The sequence below is a fragment of the Monomorium pharaonis genome, chromosome 9 (assembly GCF_013373865.1).
Source record: "Monomorium pharaonis isolate MP-MQ-018 chromosome 9, ASM1337386v2, whole genome shotgun sequence".
NCBI classification, from domain to species: Eukaryota; Metazoa; Arthropoda; class Insecta; order Hymenoptera; family Formicidae; genus Monomorium; species Monomorium pharaonis.
Window position 1 is genome coordinate 3,248,420 of NC_050475.1, and position 25,066 is coordinate 3,273,485.

The window sequence follows — 25,066 nt, forward strand, 5'->3', positions numbered from 1 at the left end:
GTATGTCAACAGATAAGTTATCAGACCACAAAGTGTTCTTATATGATACGTAAGTAAAAGACGTAAAAAAGCTTATGTGATGTTTTATATAAAAAAATTACTGTTATATCGTACTTCTATTGCGTTCTTTTTAACGACGCGTATTACATATTGTAAAAGGTAATGAAAATTATTTGCGCGTATTCCACTCCTTGTTATAGTCAAATTAATTAATACAATACATATAAATGTAATCAATAATAATATACATTTTCTAACTTTGAAAAGTATAATAAAACCTGCGTTATGAAAAATGTTTTATAAATAAATTATATATATCTATTTCCATATACTAATGATTTAATAAATAAATAAAATTAGATGAAATATTAAGATCGTAATTCTTAGATTTTTAAATTGGGAAATTTTAATGCGAAAAATTAAATTCACGAAAATTGATAAAGAATATTGGAAGAATATAATTAGCAAGAAGATTGTACTATTTAAAATTCCAAAAATTTTTAACGAAAATGTTTGAAATTCATAACTCCGAAAATTGTTAATTATTTTTCATTACTTTATGAACATGGTTACAATATTTGCAAGAAATATATGGAATGCCACAACGCATAGATATTGGCATTTCAAACATGCGGAATGGAAGAAAATTATAAGGATCAGTATAAGGATCATTGCAATTGCAGGATGAATTTTCTCATTACACTCGTCGATACTACTGTCACAAACTGTGTTTATTTTTATCATTAATGTATATTATTTATTATAAATAAGTTAGAAACATTGATTTTGGGCTTGATAGGTGTTTACAATTTTATACACAGAGAAAGAATACCCAACATATTTAACGCTCCCAGAAGGGTGGTGTACGCCTCCTGACGAAGGAGAGATGATTTACAAATGAACCTAACAGCCCCTTGGTGACTCTTGCACGTCGTTTACTCGTCGATTTCTCGATTAGGGTTGTACAAAGCCTAGTAGTGTTGCAACCGATCTTCATTTGTTTATTTCTCAATAAAGTATCTCTCACGCACGCACAATGAAAGTCACTCCCTCGTCTACTGTCCGTCTCTTGCTTCTCCTCTCTCTTTTCTCGCCAACCCCTCTCTCCATTTTTTTTCTTACACGCGAGCATACGCTCACGCAATTGCACAAAATACGCATACATGTGCACAAAGACGCACCCACAATAACGCACATATGCATATACACACATACACACACGCATTCTTTTTCTCTCATTCACTCATTCATATTTCTCACTAGCATCATTTTGCACTTCATGTCTGCACACGCGTTATCTCTCCCTCCCTCTCTGCCATCATCCGTTTAATCACGCGTTCTCAATGAAAACCAAGCAGTATTACTATTATTAATTATTATTACTATTATTATTTTATCATTATAATTATTATAATCATTATTATTATAATTATTAGTGGTATTATTCAATATTATTTGTTGGTATCCGCTTAATATATAATATATTATCCAATGTATTTATATATATATACTTTTTTTTCATATAAACTCAGTGATTCAACCAAGGTGGGTGTGACACAACTAAGGTATATGACACATACTGCCCGGTGTATGTGCGTGCGCGACACCGGCGAGGTCCGGCGACGTTCGGGCCGTTACACGTATCGGTGTCCGAACAGGAAACCTCCCGGACCTCGGCCGATTGTCACGTAGAGAGGATCGTCTCTATCAGCGCGATGTACTCTCCGGGTTGGCGCGCAGCTCCCGCTATCGCTATCCCTCGCGATTACGTCTAGTAAAATCGCTTTCAACTTGGGTCAAATCATCTTGTAACAACTCGTATTTACTCGTATGTGAGCAGAGTTTTATCTTTCAAACCCTCGCGTTTCCATCCATGAAAAACCTGGCAAGGTTTGGCTTGTCATTCCTCCTTGTAGCTTCCGCGCGTCGTCGTAGTTCTCTTTTCATGATATACTAGGAAGATGGATTTGATTTTAAAATCGAGCGAAAAAGAGGAATTTTTCGTTCTCTTGCACAGACAGTGACACGCGTATTTGTAAAATTTTATTTGTTCCTTGTATTATTAGCTATCCCGTTTCTTTTATCGCATCTTCCAATAGAAAAAGAAATCTTAACGGCTAATTTCGATCTCATTTCTTGCCTCTTCCTTCCGCATTTTCCTTTCTCGAATGTTTCTTGTCATTTTGTTACATTAATTTACAGAGCTTTCCTTTAATCACTCAAATTCAACGTTAATTTTTTTCATTAATCACTTCTTTTTTTATTTTTCATTCGTCCGCTTTCACCCATCATCAGGAAAGGAGGGAAGGCGGCGAAAATCACGGCTTCGAGAAGATATCGAACCATCGGAGAGTACGAGCAACGGGCAGCGCGCTAGCCAGCATATGACCAAGCGCAGGCAGTGAGCAGTTCATATGTACGTACACTGTATAATGTGGATACGGGGGCGAGCGAGAGGCATGAGGCTCCTCTCTTCCAAGAGAAAAGGGACCCATGATCTTGGCTGCGCGCGGTGGCCATTGCGTGGAAGGACGAGGATCTGACGAAAGAAGAACCGCGACGAACTCCTTCATCATTACTTAAGAAATTCACCTTCGAAAAAGCAGAGCGCTTATTTATAAAAAATTCTTTCGTTTTCAAAGAAATTGTCTTCGCAAATTGAGATTTTCTTATTCTCAAGAATATCATCGGGATCTTACATTCCTTAGGAATTCATCTCTACAAGATGAAACCTTTCATTGTCGAAGAATTTGTTCTTGCAAATCAGAAGCTCTTATGCCGAAGGAATTCGTTCGCGGTTCAAGGAACGTTCTCCTCGTGCAACCCGACACGCAAAGCCGGCAGAGAGAGGAGACGGCAGAGAGAGATATCTGCGGGCTCCTCCCGCGCGCCTTAATTACCTAAGTCACATCGAACAGACGCAATTCCCTCCGCAGTATCTTTCGCTTCCGCAAACGCGAAGTTTCCTTCAAACCTACATACACCTACACCCACACCCACACATACACATTCTCTCTCTCTCGCACTCGTTTTTACTTTCTTTCTTTTGCCTCTCTCCCTCTCCGCCACTCCCGCTGATATTATCTTTCACTCTTTCTCTTTCTCGCTTTCTCTCTCTTTCTCTCTCTCCCTCTCTCGCGCTCTAAACTATTTCTCATTCTGTTTTATATTATATATAACAATATTTATATGATGAATTTTTAATGGATTTGAGTCACATGCAGAAAGAACTTTGAGTTATTTCTGGCACGGATAAAAAGGAAGAAACAAAAACACTTTGGCTTTCGCGTAACTCTAAAACGAAGGATGTTCCTCATAATTCAGCGTTTAATACATTTGAGAAAAAAAGAAAAAGTATAAAAAGAAAATAGAAAGGAAAGAAAAAAGAAAAACAACACCACACTAGTAAATGGCACTAGAATTGTTCTCACTTGTGTCATCGAATCTAATTCGCGATTAAAAAGCCCGGTTTATTTTATTTTATTTTTTCGTTCGCTCGCCTCGCTGTTTCGCCTCTTCAGTTTCTTCTCCTCCGCTGAGATCTCTTGGACTCGAGACGAACACAGACGGACGCGCCGTTTAAAAATCCACGCGGCACAGCCGCGCTGTGCGCCACGCTCACGCGCGTGAGACACATGGTACTCCATCGTTCGTTCACATATACATATATATATAAATATATATAAATATATATGTATATATAAAAGTCAGACAACGATGCCCGGAATCCTCGGGTATTGACGCATCCATAGCCCGGGAAGGTGGACGCATTCGCCCGCGATATCGACTAAGAACTAATCTACAAAAGAAAGGTAACAAATCCCAAAACGGGAACCGATGTACGAGAGAAACGAATCGACTCGCGCGAGTTGGTATCGACAGTGAAGAGATTTCGCTCTTTTCTCACATATTCCCTTTTCCTCCGCTAAAAAAACCAACGCGTAACGGTCGTGACGCTTTTAGGTCCATGTTCGTCTTCTTGTATCGCTCCTCGCTTTCATGTCCTTCATAATTACGCGTTTTAGCTACTCGTACTGGTATAACACTCTCGATGCGGCGAAGCTCAATGTGGTGCACGTATCGATACATGCGTGCGTATACGACGACACCATGAGTTTCTGTCTGCCTCTTCGTCGTTCCTCACGTCGTTTCCACGGATCACGCTCGCGAGTCAACGGAGTAGTAATCTCGCACTGATACATTGGTCAGGGTGCGAGAGAAACTGGTCGAGTCCGCTTGGATTTGCAGCGCGTTTCGCCATCTAAACCAAATTGTACTCCTTCAGATTGGACTGGAGAATGGTGTCCTTTACTGCCGCGAATACGAATCTGATGTTCTCCGTATCTGTGGAATAAAAGAAGGTACGTGTTTAAATATCAGAATATATCCATAAGACTGGGTCAAGAGAAGCTTAAACTAGTCGCATAAAGTACATGCTACGAGAATAATTTTCTTTCTCCTCAAAATAAGATTCTCAACTTGCTGTTGTGAACAGCATTTAAACCTTCCGAAACTTTTGATATATATATATATATACCACTAAACATTCTTAGAAAATTGGACCTTAAAACTAATAATAGTATATATTTGTTTGTAAATGTCATACCATGCTACGCTAATTATTAAATGCTGTATAATATAATATAAATTAAATATAGTATAATATAAATTATTGATTCTTAATAACGGTTATTATTAAAGATCTCTCTTGAAAAGATTAACATAAAAATAGCGCAAAACGAAGATGGGCACTTACCCTAAGCATGAAGCTTCAAACCCTGGACAGTCATGACACACATGCAGCATGCAATTCCCTTCAAGACACTTTTTTTAGCAATACGAAAAAGAAACCATAAACCATAATATAATTTCTTTTTCAGTATTTGTTTTAAAAAAGCTTAAGTAGTTGAAAATTAGTAATGTATAAAATTGAATAAATAGCAGGTTTTGTTAATATAACATTTACAAAATTAGAGTAATACACATTTAAGTGAAATTTTACTTTAAATATTTTTATGAATATTATATACAATCATCACAAAAATATTGTATTATTTTTATATAAAATAACATTTGTAGACGAATGGAACTTTAGTACAAGTAGCATTTTACTCTCGCCCGATTCTATAATAATATAATGACTTAATAAAATATCGCAGAGTCTTTGTTTATTACAAAGGTATATTAAACAACACAATGTTGCGAAAAATAGAATTAATTTAGCAATTATTGGAATAAACATAAATTGCTATATTCTTTTCATTTAGAGATTATATAAGGCTAATATATTTTTACTTAATGTATATTAAAATACTTAATGTAAATTTATCGATATTGTAATTATAATGTTATTAACGATAAAGCTGGCAGTTGTGTTAAAAATTCTCGAAAATAAAATTGTACTCGCAGTCGACGACTAATCGTCGAGAGTGACACAGATCTAAGCTGTGGATTTAAAAAGCAATATGTGAGAATATTTAAACAAATCCTCAAAACTCGTTCTTTACTGTAATACTACTGTCAAATATTGTTTTACTTTGTGGCTACTCCTTTAGTACATGTTGGAATTATACTGAGGTAGCTTTGTCGTTATCTATTGTGTCGTTGTCATTCTCGGCGTTCAAATATTAAATAATACCATCAAGAATCTGCGTATATTTGATAATATCTATATAATCGCGTTAAGCAAGATTAAACTCCTTAAGCGCACTTTGCATGATCGTATCCTTAACAGCGCAGAATACAAGCTTGATGTTTTCCGTATCTGATGGTTAATTCCATGAACGCAGCATGCAAAATATAAATCGGGCATCATTGAGATTGGTCAGCACCATTTTAAGTCTATGAAAAATCAACCTGGTACCAAATTTATATTACTTTAATATTTCTCTCTCTCTCTCTCTCTCTCTCTCTCTCTCTCTCTGTGTGTGTGTGTGTGTGTGTGTGTGTATACTTTTGTAATTAATAGATATAAACTAAAAAATCTTTGAAAAATTAGAATTATATTGAGATCATTTGCATTTATAATTTCTTTCACTGCATTTATTCCTTTTTTAAAGTAACTCCTTCAAATTAATATTTCCTATTTAATATTCTATATTTTCTACTAATTAGAAATATTTTGTTTAATCTTATTTTTGTTTATATGTAATTTTTTTATATACAAAATGAATATATTTATTCTTGTGTTCTTTACTGGGAGAAGTAAAAGATGTTTTTCGTACAAAGGTTGATTTTTCCATGGTGCATTTATAACATTTGATTACACACCTGATTATATGGGAAGCAGGCAACATACAAGCTCTGTACAAGACACAACACATCGAAGAAGAACTGTTATAAAGCGAGAAAAATACGGTATTTTTATACATGGGAATTATCAAGATTCTAGCCTACCTGTGGCACACGTAAAGTGGGAATAAATAATTTTCTCGCTGTCCGGATTCAAGTCAACAAACATCCTCAGAATGAATTCCCTAGCTTGTATAGCATCTCTCTGCCGACCTGCGAAATACACAAGCAAGGAAGGGACATATAGCATTACTTTATTTATCTACAAAGCGAGTATATATTACTAATTGTAAGCCAGTATTTTTTAATAGTCGCTTAATAACAAAATAATTAATCGATATTGAGATTTTTACCAGATGTAAATACGATAAGAACTATAAGCTGGAATCTGGCCAAGAAAAGGTTACGGGATTTCGTGTTTTACAAAACAGGAATAAATCTGTATCAAAAAATATATCGCGCGATATCAGTTTCGTTCATGTGCGTAGTGTAATGCGAAACGCAGACGGATATCGATCTATTTTAATGGAATAATGTTGTGCTCCACTCAAATCCAATATACGCTCTCCAAGGATAGCTTATTAAATTAGTCGTAGTGAACATCAAAGAAGCCTTTCGAAAGCCTCTCATTAATGAGCTAGAGAGCTTATGTAAGAACACCGAGTATAATTTTGCAAATTCGAAGCAAAGTTGCTTACATGTAATAGTAAATCCTTCATCGTGAACTAAGAATTTCAATTTAATATGCAACCTTTGTTGGATATTTAGATATTCAATGTGTTGTAACTTTTGTCAAATGCTCAATAATTAATAATGACATATCTTACAAAGTTACAAGTTATAACATAGAATATGACGAGCGTTTTGATTATTGCTATTATACTATAGCTTCAACATACATACAAGTTAATTTTGTATCAAGATTACGTACTACTGATCGCCAATTACGCGCAGAATTACAATTATAGGTTTGGTATGTATTAAAATAACTTTGCAAATTTACTGCTAATAATAAATAATAAATAATCACGCGCAAATTCAGAAACATTAGAGAGGCAAAGTTACAAATAAAGAGCACGAGAGTGTATGAAATATTATTACTCTAATCGTTCGACAAATATTGCTAGGGAATCTACGTTTTCTGCTCGAGACACACTCAGTACTCGGACCGACCTGTCGCACATGTAAAGTGAGAGTAGCACATTCGGTCGGGATCGGGATTACAATCGAGATACACCTTTAAGATGAACTCCCTGGCCGGTACGTCTTGTTGTTTCGGGCCTATACCATAGAACTTATTTATTTATCAATATTGAAATAAATCTCTCATCATATTTCATTCAGCCTGTGCATCTTGAGATAATCAATAAATTAGTAAAAAATCTATTAGTTTGTTTTAATTACTGTGAAAACATTGCACAACAGTGTAAGAACTTCAAAAATTATTCATCTCTCAATAAACATCTCGTGTTGAGAATTTATTTTTTAAATATGAATTAAGATGTAACAATCAGAACGGATTTAATATTTTATAGGTTGAATAGTCAATGGTAATCCGTTCGTATAAAGGTCCTAAAAAATATTTAAAATATCATAACTTACCATCATATTCCGGAAAGTAGTCGACGAGATGAGAGTACATAATCTTTTCTTCTAGCAGATCTTTTTTATTGAGAAACAGGATAACAGAAGAGTGTTGAAACCAGGGATATGTTATAATCGTTTTGAACAATGCTTTACTTTCTTCCATTCGATTCTAAAAGAAATCAGATGAGTTATAACAGCGCGTTCAAGTTCATCGATAATTTCGATGTGTCTTTAAAAGTATTATGTTTACCTCGTTCTCCGATTCAAATAGAATTTGATCATATTCACTTAGAGCTACTAAAAATATAATTGAAGTGACGTTTTCGAAACAATGGATCCACTTTCTTCTTTCCGACCTCTGGCCACCGACGTCTACCATCCTGCAAATAATACGTTTTATTAAACTAAATACTATTGATAGTATTTAAATAAAATAGTTGGATTTTCTTTTGTATTTTTAATTTAGAATAATCTATTAAATATGGAGTTTCTGATACCGTTTAAACTTTAAAAAATTTTTGAAAATTTAGATTTATTGTTAACAGAAACTAATATAGAAGTATATAAGAACAATTATTTTAAAATCTCTTTAAAGGTAGCATAAAAGAAAAATATAAAAATTCAGCTATATATATATATATATATATATATATATATATATATATATATATATAAAATCTTGATTACTAAAAAATGTAGTCTATTGGATATGATTTCTACGCGCTTCTTAATGTTAAAAAATACATAAAATAAATCAGGTCATAAGGCGAGGCCTACGATGGTCCTTAAATCTTGGTAAACTCACCAAATTAAATATAACATGCAAGCGTCTATTGTAAGCTATGCGCCTATCGTAAACTATACACCTATTATGCTGTGTTTTTCATTTTCATACATTTTTAGGATCTTTTGCAGTTTATAATAAAAATATAAATAAAATGCACTTTATATTTTACTTTACGAATCTTCTTTACGAATTATGGCGCGATTAAAAACTTACACTTACAAAAGTTTGAAGATATATCTTAAAATAAAATATAAATCTAAATTAGATTATAATAAAAAATAAATCATTATATATTATGCACACACATCATACAAATTATAGAAATTCTTAATTTTGTTATAATCTATTATAAAATAAGTAAATCGTATTCTCTTTCTTGTGACCCAATTTATTTTAATTTACTTTATAAAATCCACAAAATATTTAATTATTCCAATGCATTCATAAAAAGATATATATTTATTATTTTTCTATATAATTACAAATAATATTAATATAAAAGTTCATTACATGCAATAGCATTACTATAATGATACATTGAACAAACAGTGAACGAATAAGGAATGTAAATTTAAGTTGTTATGGTTCAGAAAATTGTTCACACCACAATAAATGCAAAGAGCACGTTCATTAGTGCTTAGTTTGATCCACATAAGACATAGCATATTTTAAAAAGTTTCAAACAAATTAATTTTTACATTTATTGTTCGTTCGTTTAAGTACGTCTATCTAACTAAACAACCTAATTTTTAAAAGATAATAAAACACATAAAAAAACATGCAAACGTCGAAGCTTGTTCATAATAATTTTATATGTAACTCCTGTTCATCTTTCGCTTTTCTCAGAAAAACGGAAAAAGAATAAAGTTACTTAACCAGGCATTGAATTTTGTTGGAATTTTTGTTCCAACTAACTTTGTTTTTAAAGACTTTTTGCAATTGTTAATAGTTATATTAATAGTTAAACTCAAATTTTATTGAGGCAGTTAACTTAAAAATAGATTATATATTACAGTTATCTTATTTTCATGCTAGAAGTTTAATTACTTAAAATTTCTACATCTTCTAGGTTCTTCTAGGTACTGTTGCTCATTGCTCTCGTTAAGAAAACAATCTATTTGAAATTTATGAAAAATTCATTTAAAAATATTTTAGTAAAAAAAAGAAAAAAGTTTAAATAGTTCATATTGCTTCTTGTATGGAGATATTTTGCGATGTCTGAAAATATCTAATTATAAAACAAAAAATTCGAGTGTACGTTGGAGTAGAATCGGATTGAAAAACTATTAGTACCTAAATATGATGGAGTCCAGATCAAATGGATATTCTATAATTCCGGTGGTGGGAGCTCGTGCCCGGAGGATGTCTTGCTCGGTCGGAAGGAAATCAGGCTTTTCGATACGCTCTAGATCACTAAGATAACTGCAAAACGAAACAAAAAGCTGCTGTCTGGAAGTGCATGCCATGCGTGGTACACTTAAAAATATATATTTAAATCATAAAACAAGGAAATATCATATAAAACAGTTGTCACACATGCTTGTCCATTGGTTTAGTCTGAAAAAAATTTTAACCAGTTGATGCCGAATCCTGAGACTTACTTTAGCACCTTTCGTGATTACTTTTTGTTTTCGAGACAAATGATGTATATGAAATCACAGAGGTTTCTTTAAAATACAAACTGGATAATATCACAGAGAAAAAAAATCACAAATAATTTTATTTTTTAACAATATTAGAACATTATCAGAAAAAAGAGATTACAGTTTGGCAATCAGTTTTTGACCGTTATAAAACGAAATAATTTAAATTTTCTATTTTATTTATAAAATAAAATCAGTTCAATCAACTGATAATAAAATAACGCTTTTTTTTACAATTTCGAAAATCCTATTTTGCTAATTAGCTGTATATTTATATTTAAGGAAGAAAGTCACAGGATTTAAATAGCATCATGGGGGACAGGCGAACACTTAATCGAACAACGAATCCCAGGTGCAGCGAATAAATCACAGAAGACAAAAAGGATGCAGAAACGGCCCAGGTGGTTTTGCAGGCGCAGGCAGACAGCTCGCTCCATCTTTCATCATCCTTGTTGGCTGACCGCAAGAGGCACACATACCTAAATCGGATCTCTTCCAAGTCAAAGGGATATTCAATTATACCAGTGGTGGGCACTCTCACACGAAGAATGTCCTGTTCTGTGGGGAGGTAGTTTGATGCCGCGACTCGATCTATCTCCATTAGGTAACTGAAACATCGTGTTCTCAATACCCGGGTATACAGGAGGAGGGCAGGAGAAGAGGAGAGTAGTAAAGCCGTGAGAGAGAATTAAATTGTGTCTGGTGTGCGCGTGAATATCAGAAGCATTGCTTCGAAATGCAAACGTAAGAGGGATCAGGGGTAGGCACGTGTTTAAACAAGATTCCGAAAAATCCCGGTAAAAGGTCTCTGAAAATGAAGAGCTTCTTGAAAAGCCTTAAGTCAACTGTCTTCCTCTTTCTTCCAGGAGAAAAAACAGTCGGGAACATGATCCTACACACTTTATGCGTTAAAACGTCTTTATTAAAAATTGACCTAAGCCCTTTCAGAAGCTGTGAGCTGTTCGGATATGCGCAAGATCCCAAGTGCTCCTTCCGTCTGTATCTTCGACAAGAGATCTTTTTTTGTTAATTTAGCTCCTCTTTTTTGTTCAATTAGAATAGACGAGATAAAATAACTTATTTGTAAGTCAGCGCAGAAATTATAAAGCAGCTTCTCGATGCTTTAAAAAAACTCAATTTGTTGAAAACAAATCAACGAGAGAGAGAAAGAGAGTGAAGCAAAGTGCAAAGAATCCCGATCACCCTGTTACACGTGTTTTGTTGGCGAGGAAATTCTGGATGTTGCAGACGAAAGAACGGGAGGATGATCTCTCGATAAGACACGTGGACGAGGTAATGTACACGTCGTCTGCGCGAAAGGGGGCGGGGGGGGGGGGAGGCGCGGCGCAGCCGGCAGCTGCGAAATACTTACTACTTGGCGGAGTCCGTGAGCTGGTATTCCCGTCTACGGTCGTAGCACTCCTGTATACCCGCGTCCGCCCACAGGTCCTTGATCGCCTCCACGTACGGGCTCTCAAACGTCGTTACCGTTTCGAAGTCGACGCTCCGCACCAGTTCCGCTTTTTCCTAGAAAGGAGGAGGAAGAGAAACGGCATTAGTCTAACGGAAATGTGGCGAAACGAAATCGGCGACGTATGATTTCCGCGTTTTTAGTCTGATGTATCAGAACGTGCGATATCAAATACGCGATACGAAGATATCGTTAACCTTCTGATACCCGACGGTTAACGCTTTAATTAACCCTTTAACGCGGAGCCTGACCTGCGATCGCAATGATTTATATTCATTAATATAGATTACCTTTGATCTCGGTTTAACTTACTCTCTCTTTTTCAATTAATTCTAAGAATTGGCAAAAGATACAGAATAAGTTAAATTGGTGAAAATGGATGAAAAATGGATTAAAAATATATCTATACTGAGATATACACACATACACCTAGGTCTGCAAACGCAAAATTAAATTACACATGATTACGTGTCATATAAATAATTCCTATCACATATTATTTAATGAACTAATTAAAGGCATTGAAAATTGTATAACAAAAAATGTAATACTTTTATCAGACATTGCTGTTAGATAATGCAGTTTAGTCCAAGTGTTGCTCCAGAACGCATCAAAGAATTAATTTAACGTATTTGGAATGCTATTCATATGATCCTACATATAATTAATTAGTTAGCAAACTAATTATAAGAATTGAATGTTACATAACAAAAGGTTTAATAATAAAGAGGTATAATAATATACATCAAAATGACACCAAAGAATTAACGTATCTTGCTATTTATTTCTGTAGTAAAATTCATAAGATCTTTCTTTAGATCTACGAGCAATCGACCAGCTTGTGAACGATACGCACTATATTCGAGGAATCGCCGTACTGGATCTTCAGGAGGTCCATCGCCCGGATCATGGACTGCATCGCCATGAAAATGTTTTGGTATACAAGTTTGATAAACCCTCTCTTATCCTCGTCCGAATAGCCGGAGCCGTGGATAATCCTCATCTGCTTAATGAAGGTGGACTTGCCAGACTCGCCAGTACCTGCGACAAAGTTTCGGCCTCGATTAGTTCGTGGAAGTAAATGAGTAACGATATCTCTCCTTTAGGGAGAGATTTCCATGCAGGGATTTCCGAACAAATATAAACCTTTTAATTGAGATAAGCGCAGTTATTAGCGATCATATCAGGATATAAATTATTTAACTTTTTAAACGTGAAATTTTGATCCCGAAATTATCAATAAGAGAGCCCATATTAGAATGTAAAATGTGATTCAAAATCAATTAAAACAATTAATGTTTTTAATTCTTTGAAAAAGTAAAATTAAAGAAAAAAACTCGGTATTTTCTATTTTGTCGAAAAATATAGAAAAATATGATAACAATAGTGAATTCTATCAATGAATCATTTACTTATTAAAGTTTATAAAGGTGAAAGAAATTTTAAAACCATTGACATAAGAAGGATATTCTATAAAGTGACGTTATCTTAAAAAAAAAAGTTCGGAAAAATACGACAAAGGAAAAAAGAAAACCAGATAAAAATAACAATTCTTTTCCCTCAAATTTCCGAGAATCCTTCCGGAATAAGAATACTAAGCACGAGCACAAATGAAACGTTGCAAATTAACAGGAAACGGCATTTTCATGCATTACGCACCTCCTACACGTGTAAAATTTAATTCTACTGTATACAAAAAATACACCTAAAATGTCAAGTGCGTTAAAAAAAATATTCGCGATGCCGACTTTTATGCTCGACACGTTCACGATTTCGCGCCTCGTGCGAAGATTGGTCCGCTTCTGGGGGAACCGTGGGGTGACTATGCCGGTCAGATGCCAGGAAGAGGGGGGAGGGGGAGAGGGGAGATTGCTGCTGGCGGCGGCGACGGTGGTGTAGCGTGTAGGTGGCGCGTGTCGCGTCGCCACCGTCGTTTCCTCACGAAATCATGAATGAACGCGCGGCCGCGCGCGGCCGTCGCGACGCGCGGCGGTTTTCTTAACCTTACGGATATCTCTCCCAGCGGCGGAGGAAAACGTCTTGCATGTCGGGAATGTCATTCGAGATCCTCCGTATCTCTCTTCAAATTGAAATGATTGCGGAAATTGCGAATAAAAGAGACATCCGGGCTTAACACGCTTCACGCTTTACAAACTATTAAATGCAGCTCTTAGAACTATTTTTTTTTTAATTCTATTAGACAGAGATTTTTTAAGTAAAATAAATTATAAAGCTTTATTTAGTCCGGGTATTTTATATTCAAAATAAATTCAAGATAGCTTAATAACTCTTAGGGCCGGTTGTTCCAACTTCCTGTTAAAACTTATCTATCAGGTGAATATATATGTCTAGCTTCATTTTTTTTTTCTAAATAAATAAAAACAAATATGTATTTAGCTGATAGATAAGTTTACCAAGAAGTTGGAACAACCGGCCGTTAAAATAATCTTTTAATTGCTTTGACAATATGTGGGGTAATGTAAAATATTTCACGAGATATATCTTGATAGATTGAGTAAAGTCCAACAGTCTAGATTCGAAAAACGTTTAACTCTTTCTGAATTATACATACAAACTATTAAAAAAAACTATTAATCAAAGTAATGCTATATAAATATATTAAAAGAACTTTAGATTTCACCCGCGTAGATTTGTAAAAAAGTTTCAATTATAAAGCGTATGAAAAACACTCAATTTTTCAATACAAATTAAAGTTTTTCGTGTTGAATTAAAGGAATTCGATACGAGAGAACGAGGTAAAGGCCAATAATTGCAAAAATCATATCTAAAAATGATACAATGGGCCTTGTAAATTATATAAACTGAACTCAATCGTTGTTTCTCCGATACTGAAATCTTCGAATTTCCGAAATTTCCGAAGCTCCCTCATTAACGATACATTACAGCGTACAATATTTACAAGTTTCGATCGGGAGCTTCCCTGAAAACTTTTTTTCAGCTTTCATCGAAAGATCGGTCGTTAAAATTAAATAATCGAGAACCGCCGCGTTCCAGGTATTCGGTACTTCGAGGAATCTCTTCCAATGATTTTACACCGGATAGGAGAAGAAGGGAAGAGGTTTGCCGCTTTCCGGCTGCGTAATAATGTTGGGCGCGTAACCTGAATCGATCCTCGTGCACGCGAGGGACACGCTGGGCACAGAGGAAAGAGCTTTTTATGCGCGTCGTCGCCAAGAAAAGATGCTTCGCGCGCCCACAAGCACGCCTTTCACCGCCTTAACGAGAGAATGCAAAAAGGCCACCGGGCGTACGCGCGGTGTGCTTTTTATCGGTAAAGACGGCCGTGTATTATCAATCGAAAAAAACGCATAGAACAGTTTCCTCTTCTACTTCATTCAATTGAGAGTCATTATTTGAATTATGATTAAAGAGTAAAAAAAAACGGCTTTACGTAAAAAAAATCGAAATTTTAATCGAATCCAGATTTCCTGGATATCGGATAATCAGCAATGTTGTTGTAGAGAATAAAAAATTTACGATATTGTTTTGGAAAGAATTCTTATGAAGCGACTGTCAAGTAGAAATTATAATTTGAGATAATTATGAAATTATCTCACATGACTATTTTTAACTGTAAAATAGTAATTATACATCGTATGAGATAATTGTGAAATTATTCTAGATAATTCTGTATTATCAGAATAGTAATTTCACAATTGTCTCGTATGAAATTATTCTGTATTATCTTTTATTAAATAATAAATGCAAAAAGGGCGGATCTAATTTCTCTTTCACTCTCTCTCTCTCTCTCCAGTAGAGAAACTAATTTCGGATCATTATGTTCAGGACAATCTAATATTAAATTAGAAATGATGTGAAGTCTTATTGGATCTGTCGAGTCTTGCCGAGATCTACGAGGCAACATCACTCTCGAAAGCAGAACAGATTGTTCAGATGCGTTTGTCAACTTCGTTGAATCCCAACTGAAATCTCTGCGAGTTATTGTGCGATGACGAAACTCGCACGTGCAACAACAGCGCGATTATACGATACGGGAACAGTGCGTTTGTCGTGCTTGTTTGCTTAGGTGCTTAAGACTCTCTTTGAAGTCTATATCTTCACAGAGTTACGGCTCTATCGCCGATCAATGTCAACGATGATTACACCCTGGTGACTGCATCGCACGCTAATTTTCTCGCGAGCCACGCTCAGTTATTATATTAATACAGCAGTACAGTTGATTAAGATGTGCACAGTTAATTAAACTGAGTAATTCCCTGTCGGTCGCTTTTCCAGAAAATTAACCAGAAAGTGACAGACTTTCTTTATTACCTATTTAACTTTTCTACACAGAAAAAAAAAATTAGAATTTCTTTCAACAATTATTGTCTCATACATAAGCAAGAATATAAAATTTATAAAGAGTTTAATAATTTTAAATTTCAACAAAATGTTATTTCTACTTTGATATTATAATAGTCATTTAAAGAGCACAATATAAAAATATATGATACTTCTGATAATAGATGTATAATAGATAATAATAGTATTAAAAATGTCAATTCTTTAAAGTTATTCTCTGTGCAATATTTTTTTTCTTCACTCATAAAAATTCTTTTTGAATAAAGATAAATACTTTTTTCTAAAACTACATATATTTCTTTATGATAGAAAATTATGTCTGTTCAAGATTATCAAGTTTATGATATAATAATTGTAAAATTAAGATCAATTTCTTTCCTGTGTACTTTTAATAATAATCAACCACACTTCTGCAAAACCTTAATTTTATTTGTGTATGATATATTTACTTTTATGTCATATATTTTTTATAGCATTCTCACATTAAAAATACGTTCAAGTATGTTTAGACAAATGAAAAAAATGACCAATTTTGTTAACAGTTTTTACTCTTTCTCTCTCTCTCAATGTAGAGAAAAAAGTATTGAAATATTAAGTTGTAGAATAATTAATTTTGCAACCAGTGAAATTCGTATTTTTTTTCTTATTATGTATATTAATGTTGCAACTTTTATAAAAATAAAATCGTTTTTGTTCGTCAATGAATTTCAAGATCACTCTGTGTAGATGCTATTTTTCAATTTAGATGTGTCTTCGCGGCGCGAGTATAAACGGCTTAATATTAGCTCGCGACAAGATTCTCTGATGGTGTGTGGGACATCGGATGGCGTTGGCAACGATTTCGCGAGATTCTGATCAAGATCGTCTCTTGAACGCCAAGAGGAAAAGCGAGGAGAAGGGAAGGAACAGCGGATTAATGAATGAACGAGAACCGACGGTGGGTGGGACGCGCACGACCCAAGCTCTCTTCCGGTATTCCTTCAACGACGTAGCTAAACCTGGAACTCTCGTTCAACTGGGAAAAAGAAGAGAGAGAGAGAGAGAGAGAGAGAGAGAGAGAGAGAGAGAGAGAGAGAGAGAGAGAGAGAGAGAGAGACAGACAGACAGACACACAGACAGACAGAGAGAGAGAGAGAAGCTGAAATCTCTCATGGAATTATTTTCTCTCCGCGGAAGAGTACGCTGATTTCGCTTATCGAAATTTCGGTCGACTAATAACGTAAATGTCTAGCAAATTTGTTTCTTTGATTTCTGTACTTTTAAAAATCGCCTAATGCAATTAGAACCGCGATAATTTGATCAGCGATTAACATTTTAAAACGGTAGTGTTCCTTTAAGATGTCACTTAAAAAAAAAACACGCATATATAAAAATCGTGTAAACTTTGAAGTTATAAAATCTAAAATTTTAATCTTCCAAGGTTCCTCGGAAAGTGACAGATCTTTGAGGATTGATGTAACAAGAGAGAAGTAGACATGGAAAAAATTAAAAATCGACGGATTTGCATTGCAAATTATACGGCACGCGTCAAAAAAAAATGTACAAATGCGAGAATCAGGAAGACATGGTATTTAAGTTCGATGATTAATTAAAAAAAAAAAAAAAAGTTTCCTTTCCCATCCTCGCTGTCCCGCGTTCCTGAGAACAGGTTGCTAGAGAAATGATTGTGGTATATTAAAGTATATATCCATTCTCCCCGTCGGCAAGTTCGATCAGCGTGTATCTGAGAGACATCCTGTACAATTATCAAGGACACGACAGATCGGAGATACGCGGAAATGAGAAAACAACTCGACTGAAATTAATTCCATCGCACGCGCATAATTTCACTTATTTTCTTTCAAAATATCGTATTGAAAATTACAAAAATTGTGCAATATAACGCGCAGTTGTATCGCGCGTACAAAATAAGACAAATTCTTGTGGCCGTACACCGTGCGTAGAGAACTGTGGATGCTGGGAGCTAAATCTGGGAAATATATCTATGTAAATCTATGTAAATCAGATTCGTATTCCGGGTATATTTAGATGCTCGAATAACCAAATGTTCCTGCGATTCGACTTTAAAAGATTTAGCTATTCGAATATTCTCCATTCGAATTATACGGGAATAGACGAATCATTTGGAATTGTCACTTAATTTTACACACTCTTTGATAAATAAATGAAAAAGTACGTTACACAAACTGTTACCAACTATTAACAGATAACATCGCGCTTTAATTTATTTTACGGCTGCACCACGCGCCATGCCATCAGATCTTTTAATATTCAACGCTCGCGAGCGAACGATATTACACACATATTTTTATAATGACTGATAAATTATAATTTTATCAAATATCCAATATAAAGGTACTTTGAATAATGCAGAATAAAATTCGACATTTGGAAAATTACTGATTAATAATACTTGAAATTAACTCGAACATTTTCTCAAATGGGAGCTTTGTATTCGATTAATTCAAGCAACGCGGCTATTCAATTCTTTTTAATTCCAGTTAAGTTATTCTTCCGGCGGATTTCACGGCACCCCTCGCGCGAAAAGGACGCGACGCATCGCTCCGCCCTGCGAGGACGCACGGCGACGATCGACACCCTTCTTCTTCGACGTGTACCGTCGTCGGCGGGCGAAGGGAAAAGCCCGAATCGACGGACGTGTACGCGCCAAGCGCGGAAGCTTTCCGGGGCGGTGGAAGCTCCGCCGTCGCCGGGGGTGGGTCGATAGATGCCGACGTGGAGAGATAGGGCGAGAGGGAGAGAGTGGAAGATAGTGAGCGAGTGCTGGTTAGAGGAGGCAGAGCACAGGGCTCTTTCGCCTCCCAGGCCGCAGCACCACCGCGCCCCGATATTTGCGCGCCACCCTTTGCCGGCACTTTTAGGCGGCGCTCACACCGAATCGAGCATACGTTGCACGTGTAGTACCCGAAGGGACAGGAAACGTCTGAATGGGTTGTCGAGAAATAATGCTGAACACGCGGGACCACTAAAAATGTCATGAGGGCCGTACAAGAAACGTGGGTAGAATCTACTGGTTGCATTCCAAGATACATTTCTTACACGTTGCAATACTATTACGTTTTCAATAATTACTGAACTTATTTCTGAAAGATGCTACGTCGCGTACGAGGAAAATTAAATTTCTAATGTACCTACTGTTGTATGTGAGGGATTCATATACGCAAAATCTTGCTTAGAAAAGATTAATATAATAATGTGTAACGTAGGCAACTTTTACAATTATCAATGCACAATGCAAAAAAAAAAATAGAATAACATCAAAAATATAATATTATAATGTGTGCGTGTGTGTGCATAAAATATTATAAAAAATAAATTTAAGGAAAATGTGCAAATATCAAAATCCTAACTTAACCGCCATGCGATACTCTCTCATAATTGCGAGATGATAAGACTTGTGAGGAAATTTTCCTCCGGAGATAACCCGAAACACACCGAGAATAATTCTCCGAAAATTGCGTTTAGCACGAATTTCCTTAACCCGCGAGAAAGATATCCTCTTTCATGTTTCTTTTTCTCATTTAATACAAGACTTCCGTGATTACAAGTATAATTTATAATCCTAAAGCATTACAGATGTTTTCGCATTGTCATGTAGGATTCATTTTTAATCTGGGGGCAAAAAAAAAACCATTTGTTATTTTATTCGACGCAATTAACTCGCGCGAAACGTTATTTCGAAATAACTACTTTGAACCCATTACGTAAAACAAAGCGCGTTGCCCTTTCTCGGAAATATTTTTATTGCACAAACAATAGAACGATAAATACTACGAAAAATTAGCCAGACCAAACTCAATAATGCGAAATATTATTTATCCGTGTTGTATATTTCGTGCGACAAATGGCCAGGCATGTCCCGTATAAGAGCCAGACAATTTTGAGTCGGTCACGCGTTGATATTTTAAACGTATCGATCGAACTTGCAAATGCACATTCGCGGTCCCCGATATCGGTGATAGTGCCGATTGAATTAGCTCGTTCGCGAATGCGAAATATGCAAATTGTTAAGTATTTACGCGCCTTGCTAAACCTGACACTGTCTATTATTAGAAGCAATTAAAGAATTGCACCTAACAATTTCAACAAAAAAACAGATATAACAAAAAAATTGAATGTGTCTATCGAAGATAGTAAGATTTCTAATCCGATTGACAAACCTTATCGGTGCGATATAGCACGTTAATATATTTTTTCGGGAGCTCTAAGAAGATTTTAGTATAGTCCGATTCAGTACAATCGGATTAGATTTAATATTTTGATTCGCAAACAATCCCACCGGTTGTTTCAAATATCATCCGAAAAATATTATTATACGAATATTATACGAAACGGCTGTAAGTGCGAGAGATAATGGATCGTATCCAAGAGATAGATCTAGATAATAATTATTCCTCCCGACAAATTTTTAGACAAATTTTAACGTTCGTCGATTCTGGCAAGAAAAACTTGGCCCTGACTTTTCCAAGATACGGTGCTCACTTTAGACTTTTCTTTTGGATACGATTCATCGCGGCAAAATGTCTACGGTAGAAATCTAAGATAGCAATCACTTTTCCAGACGACACATTATTTTCACAAATTTTCAGATTTTAATATTCATTGGTTTTGCTAGAAAAAAAAACTTTATTTCTAAATTTTAACATACAATTCTATTCGTTCGTTCTACCCCTTTTTAACGGATACTCTGTGTACAATTCATTATCGGCGAGCAATTTTTACAGTAGAATAAAAAAAGCAACGGTTGATGATTAAAGGATACGTCGAGTCTTAGGGTCTTCTCCAAAACTGAGCAATAATAATTTCAATGACATCCTTCGGCATTTGATAATTTCACGCAGTTGCGAGAATTTACTAACGACCGCATTATCGGCATGTGATGATTTGTCTACACGCGTGGTTGTCCGCGGCGTTATTACGACAAAACACGTGTGTGATTACCGTAATTTAAATTCTCGCTTCTTGCTCACGTGTTGTGCTCGAACATTCTTGTACGAACGTTAGGTGCTGCGCTTGTAGCACGTCGTATGCATAAAACGTAGTGAATAGGTGTGTAAAAATAAATGACAAACAGGATGTCCCAACCATCGCTGTCTAAAAGAACTCTAAAGGTTGGAACGTAATCTACGTCATTACATTCATATTAATAAATTAATATCAAATGAGAAAAAGGAAACGTAAATTAATTTAAGTATGACGCGCATAGTCAAAATTATCAAGCGAAAGGTGGCTCGAAGGGAACGATGAATTAAGCTTCAGAATAAATCACACGGTAAATTTAACGAAGCGCATAGAGGCATTACGTGGCACCCCCTAAACGGAGCTCCGTAAGTTTATTCCGTTTGCGAGGAGCGCGCGCATAATAAAATATTCAAAACATTCTTGGTTTTGCGAGCAGAAGAGTAGCGGGAGGCACATTGTCCAAGCTATTTGATAAAGTATTTTCGTTACGTGCGTATGTACACATGCAGATGCAGCCAACGTATGCGCGGATGCAGCAAATAGCACATCAAAGTGCAACATAACACATCAATTAAAGCCAATAATTACATAGGCTTTATGAGATATAAATTACTGATAGTACTAATAACAGCGCATGATAATTGATAGGTCGCTATGTGGCGGAAATTAATTAAAATAAAAAATAATAAAAACAGAATATGTACAATAACACATGAATAACGTAGCGTCTAATAAACATTTTAAATGTAAAGGTTTATTTAATATTTTTTAAAATAATTCACATCATTTTCTTTTCTTTAGTCTCTTTTCTAATGCTTGATTTGCAAAAGGGTTTACGTTTGCAATTTTTCGTTTTTCAATTATTTTACTAATGAGATACCTCCTCTCTCCCTCTGATTAAAGAATCAATATATACAAGTTACAACTGTAACGCTCTGCGTACGCGTTGTAAAATTGAAACTGACATGCGTTTGGGCTTCTCGTCCAAAAATGATTTCGAAAGCACATAATTGAGTTACGTCCAGTCGTACAGTATGCCATGTTTTTTTTTTTTTTCGTACGACTATTGCTATTAATTATACATAGTTATTACTTGATCGCGTGCAATAAGCGTTCGTTTAACGGCATTTCCCGACCCGTTTGATCCAATCGCTGGAAACGCGGGCGCGTTGACACATTTTCAACTTTAATTAAACACCGTTTAAGCGCCGCTATCGAATTACTGAAATTACAGCTTTCTTGTACTACTCCCTTCGAATAATAATCAACTGATCAAGAGTCCTTATAAACATACGCTAAATCTCGTAAGAGGTCGACGCTCAAAGACAATCTACTATAATTGCAGTTTAATCCTTTCGCGTCCACTACAGCTTCCATTCAAGGTAGCCCTTATCAACTATAGTGTCCGCGCCTCTCTCCTCTTCCGAAATTAATATGAAATGAAATAAATGGCGAAGCCTCTCACAATCAAATTGTAAGAACGCGAGAGACGAAAATCTACGCAAAAGAAGCATTGCACTTTACGATAGAAATATTCGTAAATAAGAATTCGTTTTCCTAAACGAATCCTTTCTTCTGGATGGAAAAAAAAACCCTGCCACGTCTCGAAAAATTAATCCCGGTGACATATCCGCGATTCGTTCGCGAGCGAGTTTTTATACGCGCGACAATCCTCCAATGCGGAGGGTAGTGCGCCGGGTATTGAGAGATCAATTCGGTGTGTGTAGCCCTTCCCATAGAAATAATTGTTTATAAATCGCCGGTGTGTTCATACGCCCTCCTTCCTCTCTCGCTCTTTCTTTCAGGACGGGTACATCATATCGTCTGTCGTCGATGCACGCACACAATGCACGTGAAAAGTTGCGCGGCTGTAAAAGTCTTGTCGGCGAGGCCTTTGGCGCACAATCGTGACATTATTTCCCGTACTGAATGCCAACGCCGTTAGGTACATTGTTCAGGCGCGACTGAATGAGCACCGATTAAAAATAAATGGCTATATAACACCGCTGACGTAGGGAAGCAATTTTAGTTATTAAAGAGGGACGCTCCCGAGAAATAAAATGTTGCGTCCAAAGTAAAGGTGAGGTACCGATAAAATGACCAGTTTTTCTGCGACTCGGCCGGCCCCGATATACCCTGTCCCACCCTTGCGTAAGAAGGGTAAATTACAATTAACCCTAGAACGTCACGTTGGAGTATAATGCGTCACGGGCCTTTGGAAAATGCGGTGATACACTCCTCCCGTGACATTCATCGCTAATTATTTTTTTAACGATGATTTTGTAATTCTTCGGTTTCCTTACGAGACTTCCAAGAAATCCTTTCGACCCACTTCCCAATGATAAGTGATATCTGGAGAGAATTGATTTGCGATTAAAACCGCCGTGCCTGCACCCCTTAGACCCCAGTGTGGCGTTCGAGGTTGACTCCTGAAGCGTGACGTTTGAGGATTATCTCTCACTTCAATTAACATTATTGTTTATATTAACCAATTATATTAAACCAATAATAAAGACGAGGAAGTACATCTCATGTCCTGTATAATCGATCTTATTTTTGATAACATGTTCTTAAAACATTAAAATTTCTTTGTAAAATTTAGTTACAATTTCAATAGGTCTCTGATGCGAAACCGCTCGCATGAAGTCCCACTAAATATCAAGAAACGCATTGATACTGGATTGGATTGGATCGCCCAGATGAAAACGGCAATTCAAATCACATTTCCGCTGCCGCGCTAAAATTAATTTCAACGGAGAAAACCGGAACATTATATGATCGACAAAAACGCCGTACTTTTCGTATCCGTGTTACATTTGTAATATCGCACGACAATTTCAAAATTTTCCTTGAAAAAATTCTAGACTTATTATTATACAACCCTTCCGCATTTAAAAGATTACGCAAGGTGGTTCAAAGGAAAGGTCAATAGTTCCGGGGATAATAATAATAGTACATTTTAAGCAAAGGGAAAACAAAGTATTTTGTTAATTTAAATCACATGAAAACTTAATTTAAATAAATTGCGAACAGATAAATCAAATTATCGGTATAAAATTGTTTCCATAAACACATCTGTAATAATGACAGCGCAAAACGTGTATATAAACAGGAAAATTGCGCGCAAAAAATACAATAAATCACAGCCCATCGCTTTCTTTCATGTTAAAAATTGTTGCGAGTTGTTTACGTCTGTGTCGTCGATTTGATATTATAGAGCGTATTGTACATTTATGGAATTTTTATTCATAAATAAGATTTATTTTCGTTGTGCAGAAAATATTTCTATATAAAAAGCAATTCTATTTTTTTTCTCTCTCTCTCTCTTTCATGTTAAATTGTATCTTTTGTTTTTTTTACCCCGCCTGCGAGAGATAACACAAAATATTGCCAATTGCTGGCAAAATTTATCTAGAGTTACATAGGGTGTCCCAGAACTGATAATTAGAAACATGAATATCTTATAAAATTTGAATTTTTTTTTTTTATAAATTCCACGTAACATAAAAAACTATATTATTGATTATTCATCTGTCCAATGAAAAGAGGACACACACACACGAAACCCTTTAACAAAATTAAAATTGCTAAATAATAACAGATAAAAAGGAAAAGTAAAATGTTAAGAAAGGGAAATGCAAAAAAATTATAATATAGAATGACTTAAATATTAATTTTAAAATGGTATCACGTGTCCAGTTTTCGCCAAATTTGGAACAGCTTGCACAGCTTCTTCTCTCACATATATTTTTGAATAGAATATGCAAGATCGAAGTATCGACAGATCGCGGAGAGAGACTTGTGCTTCGCGCAGTCACGAACGCGTTTCGATGTTTACGCGATCCCGTCTATATAAAAGCGATTAACGACCGCGTGTTTTCAGCGATCGCGTGATTGCGCAATCAACGACGGTGTTTCAGCGATTCAATGAGCTCTATTTTTAAATCCCGCTCACGGGGCCCGAGAAGCTCACGGGGCTTT

The 25,066-nt window shown here is 35.6% G+C and overlaps 1 protein-coding gene across 7 annotated transcripts in view; it reads right to left on the reverse strand.

Moving 5' to 3' along the window:
- Positions 1–712: 712 nt before the first annotated feature.
- Positions 713–25,066, reverse strand: part of LOC105835866 (guanine nucleotide-binding protein G(q) subunit alpha) — a 34,807-nt gene continuing 10,453 nt past the window's right edge. Inside the window, exons 2-9 of one of the 7 annotated variants that reach the window (XM_028193430.2) lie at positions 12,636–12,820; positions 11,681–11,835; positions 10,788–10,916; positions 9,959–10,087; positions 8,129–8,258; positions 7,894–8,047; positions 6,397–6,504; positions 714–4,344 (exon numbers count right to left, since the gene is read on the reverse strand). In XM_028193430.2, the coding sequence (XP_028049231.1) occupies positions 4,262–4,344; positions 6,397–6,504; positions 7,894–8,047; positions 8,129–8,258; positions 9,959–10,087; positions 10,788–10,916; positions 11,681–11,835; positions 12,636–12,820 (1,073 nt within the window). In that variant the 3' untranslated portion in view covers positions 714–4,261. Of the gene's footprint in view, positions 4,345–4,991; positions 5,765–6,270; positions 6,304–6,396; positions 6,505–7,464; positions 7,573–7,893; positions 8,048–8,128; positions 8,259–9,958; positions 10,088–10,787; positions 10,917–11,680; positions 11,836–12,635; positions 12,821–25,066 lie in introns of those variants that run through there. The other 6 variants (XM_028193429.2, XM_028193431.2, XM_028193426.1 and 3 more) reach the window with 6 other exon arrangements.